Source organism: Oratosquilla oratoria, chromosome 2 (assembly GCF_046742065.1).
Source record: "Oratosquilla oratoria isolate Oo_2021 chromosome 2, ASM4674206v1, whole genome shotgun sequence".
NCBI lineage: Eukaryota > Metazoa > Arthropoda > Malacostraca > Stomatopoda > Squillidae > Oratosquilla > Oratosquilla oratoria.
The window spans coordinates 78257321-78265676 of NC_134778.1; the positions used below are offsets into that span (position 1 = coordinate 78257321).

Genomic DNA, 8356 nt, shown 5'->3' on the forward strand with positions numbered 1-8356 from the left:
ATTAGTAGGATTAGAAATTACTGTAAACCCTCAATGTAAAGCGGGTTCTACACAATCAATATTATTGCGCAATATTCCATAATTTACTATATTTGACGTTGTAGGGGAGGTATTAAAGAGTGACACAATAAATTTAAGACATCAAATGTACAGGCCGAACACGTATGCCTAGTCAATACCATCCTTACATTGTCAATAATATTATATAATACGGAATATTGCGCAATAATATTGATCGTGTAGGGCCCGCTTAACGGACGATATGGGGACAGGGGTCTGTCGTTATATCCGAAGATCCCTCGCTATACCGGATGAAAATCCGTTGTAGCGAGGGTTTGTCCGGTCAGATTTTTCTCCGTTACATCCGATATTCGGTATATTGAGATCCGTTATATCGAAGGTTTACTGTAGAGAAAAGTGACTAGCGGAGTATCGCAAGGATCAGAACAAACACTAGTATACATAAATGATATAGCCAGACATAACCATGTCTTCAGATAATTTAAATCTGTATATAAGGATGAAAAAATTATATAAATATATATATGCTGGTACATTGTGACAAGTTGATGAAGGTGGAAAAAGAAGTCACGGGTCTAGTTCCGAGTTCCTGAGTTTATTCCTGACCGGTTTCGCTCTATGCTTCTTCAGAGGAATGTGACTCTGGAGTGAAGCTGGCGGTATACATAGTCTGAGTAGGACCGCGTTCCCTCCTTGGAGGTGGGTTCCGTTTGGTTGTACAATGGTTTATAATTTCTAATACAATGAACAATAGTTATAAAACAGTATACAATATTTTTTTTCGTGATGTTATCATAAAACAGCTCCGGTGTGTGTGGAATGTTGACCGAGGGTGTAACAGTGTAAGTGAAGTGAGTGGTGTAAAAATGTGGGAATCCTAAAAAGTGCCATCTCATCGCATGTCGTTGTATGACAGAATGTTATCAATATACGATATGCGATGAGATGTCATGTCACTTTAAACTTAGCACATTATTTTTATTTTCATTTTATTTCATTTTATTTTATTTTATTCTATTTGTCTGGATATTTATCTTTATATTATTTTATACTATAAGTTATCTTATGGCACTTTTTAGGATTCCCACATTTTTACACCACTCACTTCACTTACACTGTTACACCCTCGGTCAACATTCCACACACACCGGAGCTGTTTTATAATAACATCACGATTTTTTTTTTATTGTATACTGTTTTATAACTATTGTTCATTGTATTAGAAATTATAAACCATTGTACAACCAAACGGAACCCACCTCCAAGGAGGGAACGCGGTCCTACTCAGACTATGTATACCACCAGCTTCACTCCAGAGTCACATTCCTCTGAAGAAGCATAGAGCGAAACCGGTCAGGAATAAACTCAGGAACTCGGAACTAGACCCGTGACTTCTTTTTCCACCTTCATCAAATATATATATATATATATATATATATATATATATATATATATATATATATATATATATACACACACACACATATATATATATATATATATATATATATATATATATATATATATATATATATATATATATATATATATATATATATATATATTAGAATAAATAGGCAGTAAGTTCTCTTTTAAACATGTTTGGTTAAAGACCAGCGCAAATTCAGTATCAACTAACTTCTTAGTAGTTTTCTCTATCTTCCGAATAGACTTCTTATAATCAGAAGGGAGGTCAAAAACGAGGCTGCCGAGATCCATATTGTATTGTTAAGAAAATACTATACAATAATACATAATGCGAGCTTTCGGTTGATGCTTTCAACCATCTTCAGGCGAGAAAAGAATCTAATACATAAAAGGAGGCTAACAATTTAAGTACAGAAATTTGGTGTATACAAGGTACTGGGAGAGGTCACAGTTGCTACCTAGGTTGGCGCACAATGGTGTATACATGGTACTGGGAGAGGTCACAGTTGCTACCTAGGTTGGCGCACAATGGATATATATATATACACACAGAAACTTTGCGGGCATCTGAGGCCAATGATATAAAATGGAATTTGATACCACCAAATGTAGTAGGAGGCATATTGTAGACAACAGCTACATAGAAAATGGGAGAAGAGCTAATGAATGTGGATAACAAAGACGATCTAAGAATAACATTCACCAATACTGTAGATATGAGGAAAAAAGAATGGAAAGACAAGAGAGGGAAAAACCATAAAACCAGAAGACAGTTAAAGAAAATACGAAAAAACTTATGCATCAACATACAAATGACTACATACTGCACAAAGGCCCCTTGTCACAAGCCTGTAAATGGATGATGTTCAAAGTAATTAATGGTCATTTCTGGAATTCTGGTTTCATCTGTATATATATCTATTTTGACCATTGCCAGGCAATTTTGATCTATGTGAATGAAGAATTCCTATCCCAGTGGGTTCAAAGTATAATTCTATCTGCATTTAGGTAGGAATACAGGCTCCTGGGAAGATTAATTATTTTTGATGTTACACTACAACTTAGCTCACGTTCATCCTGCACATTCCGAAGACTCCTCCTGCACTCCCCCCCCCCCAACCTAACGTTCAGACGCGGTTTCGCCCCCTTCTCCTACCGAGTCCCATTATACAGAGAACTGGCGATGTGTACGTTGTCACAACTCTCTGTATAAAGGGACTATTGATGTATCCGGATGGACAACAACAACCCGGCATATTCAGTGATCAAACACAATAGGCTCGAAGAATCAATAGCCAGAATAAGTAGTAAGCGCGAGTGAAAATGATTTTGCCACAAAATGGCTCCCTGGGTCACGTGACTGATATTTATTGTATAGTTATGTGGCAACTCTTTACCTCCTACCTGACAGCGAGGGAAGGCTCGTCTCTCAGCTCATCGAAGACACCGTGGAGGAGAAAGGCGAGAGGCCATGAAATCCAAGACGATCTGCATCGGGAGAAATGAAAGGATTTTGCAATTTGTTCACCAATAGCATTTGCACATCGTCACCATAATAAGAATCCAGATTGCGATGCATATTCACAAAAGATCTTTGGTGTAAATCTCATTATTTAGCCGCAAGTTTCAGTGCCTGTTCTTCACAACATCTGTGTAGGAAGTAGATCTGCGTCAGGTTTTGCAGTCGGTACAATTAAATGAAAACATACATACAGTATATATTCGTCAATACAACTTATGCACCATGTTTTTACATAATTTTTAGTGATTTCGAACCTAAATCAAAATCCTGACGAACCGAATAATTACGGCTGTAAGGTTGAACCCAAGTAGGATGTGCGAATTATTGCTTTTCATTCTTCATAACTCAAATGGCACAGTGATGCTCCAAATGGAACTCAAACCAAACCAAAAAGCTTAGGTTTCGTGGGCCAAGTAGGAGGGTTTTAGGGGGGAATCTCAGGAACACGAAAACATGTATTCGCATACACAGTAAAAACTGCTGGCCGAAGCTGCACGGGTCGATACTCCGGGAAGGAGGGAGTGGAAAAGGGCATCGGAGCCAACGCGGTCAACTGTGCAATGTAACAAACCGCCCTTCCATTTCATGCTGCGCTCAGTTGTTAGATGAAAACAATTTGAAGCTTATAAGCCAATAGTAAATCCTCCATCCCACTCCCACGCAGTGGGAAGTGAGACACCCCTGGTAGGGCAAAGCCCTGTCACTTGCAGTAAGTCGCTGTTTTTTTTTTTTCGGGGCGACGCTGAAGGATGACTACAGAACACACGAGTTCAAGACGATATCCGCTGGGTGGTATCCTCATGTCTTTCATCAGATTTTTTTTTTCTTCAGTTTTCTCCCCCCCCCCCCTTTTTGCGTTTCCTTTCCCCCTCCCCCACTTTTTGTATGCCTGATCTGCACCTTCCCACTAAGAAGGCTTACGGTAGAATAGAGTACCACCATCCATATTACAGACTGTGTTTCGTGCCGACTCCCTCCCAAGGCAAATTGCTCTCCATCTCTGTTTATCAACGTGACCCTCCCCTTAATAAAGGAAATATGCCATTACTCAACCTATTCCAAGAAAGGTGGGTGCTCTCAGCCCTCTGACTATTGTCCTTTTGCTTTAGGATATCTTTGCTACTGAATTTCTCCTTCATCGCCAGTATGTCTTCCTCAAAGGGCGTTCTACTGGAAATCATCTCATGTTGATCTAACTTTTTGTAACTTTTTTTATCTTTTTTTTTGGGGGGGGGGACTTTGGTGAGACTTATGTTGCTGCACTAGACACATCAAAAATATTTGTTGTGGTCTGGCGCAGATCGTTGATATTTGAACTACCATCATGTGGTGTTGTAGCGGGGGTGGGGTGGGGGGGGGCGGCTACGGAGGGAAAGAAAGAGGGTTAGTGAGTTCGTCTTTATTCGGATGGGTCAGAACTGAACTGATTTTACACGTGGCCCCGAAGCCGTATATATACATTGCGTGGCCAAACCCACATGGTACTAATTATATCATAGTTGCATTGGATTGGGTCAGCCTGGGGCCGCACAGACAAGGCAGGTGTACATGTCAGATTACAACCAGCGCATCAGATCGCGGCCACGTGGTCAATACAATGCTCGCCCCCTAAGGAGCGCGCCACGTGGTTTCTACAGTATTTAACTCTTTCTCTGCTCCCTTTTTTCGGAGTCTCTTTCTGGCCGTTCTATAGATCGGTGGTTCTCAACCTATGGTTTAATGAGCCCTTGTGGGCCACAGTAGTTCACAAATAGGACCATGAACCGAAAACTAGTGATAGTTTGTGGATTAGCTAGGCTTCTACTCACTAGTGATAGTATTTCTAGGGAGCTAAACAACAGCAAGACATAAGATTGGGGTACATATGGAAAGAGGTTGAGAACCCCTGCTATAGATGACGTTGTAGACAGATACGGCTCTTTCCCCATGCCTATAAACTCTGGCGTCCCACAGGGTTCTGGTCTACCTTCTATTCCAAGGGTGGGTAAGCTTTTTTTTAACTGTGGGTGCCAAAATCAGCCAACTCTTTGATAAAAAAAATCTCGCGTGCCAACGGAGTAAAATTATAGGCCTACATACGAGTATAGGTCCCATCCTCTCACCTCCTATGGCCCAAATTCATCGCCCAGCGCAGTATGCGGTTACCAATAGTCATAGAAAAGAAGTTGGAGATTTATTAGTTATTTTCTTTAAGGAGAGTTCTGGGTTTCGCGTGTCAAAAAAAAAAAAAAAAAAAAAAAAAAAAAAAAAAATTAGGGTGCCAGAATTTGCATGCTTGCTTAGGGTTGCCAACGACTGTTCTATTCCTTTTCCTCCTTTTCATGAATAACATATCTACCCGAACATCACCCTCTATACGCTATTATACTGATAAAACAACTCTACATTTTTCAATGTTATTCTTCAGACATCTTTTTCAATCTCAGCGTGACACGTGACAGGGTTGGCTGACACGTCAGCTGGTTTTGAAAAAATTATCACAATATCAAAAGATAACACGAATGTTTCAAAGAAACAAAATGCGACAAGGTATCAAACTAAAAGCAAATCGTCTGGGAATGAACATCTACTGGCAACCTCACTGTAGTAAAATAGTATATATGAATTGATATCAACTTTCTCACTTAAAATCAGTATTGGCATGCAGAGTCCTACAAATCAAAGAAATTGGCAGTCTCTTTCAGATGTTGCTGACTCCTGTTCTGGAAGGATGACTGCAGAACACCTAACTTCTTCTGATTTATTATATCTCATCGGAGCGGAGAAAACCTAGAGTTGTTCAGGGACACCAAAACTCAAAATTTGCACTTCCTCATTCGACAGTCTTTTTCAATGGCACACATTTTCCTTTTCACACGCTGAACATTTTTGGTCTATCCTTCACTAGTATACCCAACAGGAAAACTCATATATCGGTTATTAATAGAAATATCAATAAAACAGCATTAATACAACTAGGTACAGTATACTGCACCACCTACGAAATTTCCTAATTCATCTCAGCTGCCTACGTCACACAGGAGATTTACGCGCCGTTGTATGGAATATGCTTCTCATGTTTGATTGACTCGTCTCAGTCTGTACATCTGAGATAAGTTAGACTCCAAAGCCTTTCGCCTTATCATTGTTTTCTAATCTTATTGATGAACATCAGCTTCTTATCGGGTGCAATATTGCTTGATTATCTCTTTTCTATGGTTATTTTTATAGTCTTTGTCTGGAACTCAGTAGCTGCGTGCCTCTCCGTCTAAGGAGACCTCACGAAACTAGATTTTCTGAAACGTCTGATTCTTTTTATATGAAGTAAATTTTTTGCAAGAGCCAACCATTTCCATTTGTTTTTCTTTCGTTCCACGTGGAGGTTCTGAAGATCTTATTTCCTATGTTTTCCAGCATTTCTATGACTTGGACTTTCTTGCAAAAGGCATTTGACTTCCAATTTGTGTACTCTTGGTTTTTCTCTCCGTTCCGAAGCGGTCCACTGTAGACTTATTTTCATTTTATTTTTTATTCCTAACCTTTTTGCCGCTCATTGAAATATAGAGATGCGAAATTATGTTTGAATATACACTTATACATGATAACGTTCATATTTAGGTATCTATGTATCCCTTTGACTTGACTGGAAATTTCTTTATTGTTTCTTTTCCGTTTATTTTTTTCCTAATGCTCTTGGGTTTTTCTTTAATACTGAAGAAGGATATTCAAAAGACCCCATAATTTATGAAAAGTGCAAAATTTCGCGCATTCAACTAAGACAAGGTTATTATGTCTAGTACGAAATAAGTATGAAGACTATGCAAAGTAGACCACTTGGAAAAAGAAACTAACGAAGCAGAGCGCTTTCGTATATTACATCTTCAGTGCAAAAAGTACACTTTTTGCACTGAAGATGTAATATACGAAAGCGCTCTAATTCGTTAGTTTCTTTTTCCAAGTGGTCTACTTTGCATAAGTGAACACACGTACCCGTGTTCTTATTAGCAATATGAAGACTGTGTACGAGATGGAGTTTGTATAATAGATATCTAGCTTTAGCTGGCCACGGGGAAAAAGAACGGTGGGAGTGGTTTAGCGTGTTGTAAATGTTATTCTAATGTATTTTTCTTTCCTGCTTGTTGATAATTAATGATGTTCTATGTTCTTATGTTCTCGTCTTACTATGAGTGTTTCTGATTAGCTTCCCTTGTCAGGGATCAAGTGGAGAATCTTAGTTGACTGAATACAACTTGTGACATCAGCTTTGTCTACCTTGTTGATTTTGTTGTAATCACCACGGCCAGTCTAGAGATCTAACGCTCGCCTCAGCATTATATTGTTTGATAAGGTCATTTTTTAATTTGTCTCATTAATCTCCTGGAAAAGAGTTATGTTGTTGATCTGCTGTAGGAACTCGCTGCCTCCTATATTGTATTAGGTTCTTAAATTATGTTTAGTTGTTGAAGTGAGGTTGGTTTGGGTACAATACTTCCAGCTCTTTTTTATGATAAATTGTTAGTTTGATGCTGATGGAGGATATTGTTCTCATGTGTAAATTAGCGAAATTGTAACCAAAAATAGAGTCTATGGACACACATGATATCGTCTGTAGAGTCTGCAGCCTAAAGCAGGTGATAAACTCCATCTAAAGCTAAATATGACCACAAGATCGATAGTGAACAAATGCCGTGAGGGAAAGTTGAAAAGAACTTTGAAGACAGAGTACAAGAGTGCGTGGAGCCGTTAAAAGAAAAATGAACGAAAATCGAAGGTCAATATGGTAATAAAGAGACCCATCAAGTGTCTGAATGGAACAATAGTTCTTTTGAAGGTTTTGGCGTGGGATGACAGGCTGTGCAAGTTCTTCGTTATTATAGAAGTTGTCACAGATGGACTTGCTGGTTATTTCAGTTGGGGTATTCCTCAAAAGACTCCTCTCCACATCGATAGAGCCAACAGTTCCTTCAATGCGAATAGAACAAATATTTTGTCCATTCGTGGAGGTGAATAGATGGTGTATATGAAGGGAATGCACTTTAGAAAAAATTCGTTTAGTTCTTTGTCAGTGTTGTATATGGGGATGACAACCTGAAAAATAATGGGGTATTCGGGATAGCTGGTCTTTGGTGTTTTGACAATTGACGTGTAAGTAGCCGGTCGTGCGACAGGATGACGAAACAGATGACGCGACCCAAGCCTGAGGGAGAGTCTGCAAGTCTGTAATCATACTCCATAGTCATCTTAGAACTCACCAGTCCTCATGAGTCTGGGAGTACTCTGTCTTCGTTCACTTCTTTTGCTGGGAGTGAAGTCTTCGTCGGAAAAACGGACAACTATACGCAAGCAAGCAAACATTAAGCAAAAGGATACTTGGTTAAGTGTAGCTATTTGTCTCTTCACTTCGGC

The 8356-nt window shown here is 39.2% G+C and overlaps 1 protein-coding gene across 1 annotated transcript in view; it reads right to left on the minus strand.

Annotated features, from left to right (window-relative positions):
* Positions 1-4152, minus strand: part of LOC143036442 (uncharacterized) — a 5733-nt gene extending 1581 nt beyond the window's left edge. The window contains exons 1-2 of the mRNA XM_076203805.1: positions 4025-4152; positions 2854-2937 (exon numbers count right to left, since the gene is read on the minus strand). Of these exons, the coding sequence (XP_076059920.1) occupies positions 2854-2937; positions 4025-4152 (212 nt within the window). The remainder of the gene's footprint in view (positions 1-2853; positions 2938-4024) is intronic.
* Positions 4153-8356: the final 4204 nt, after the last annotated feature.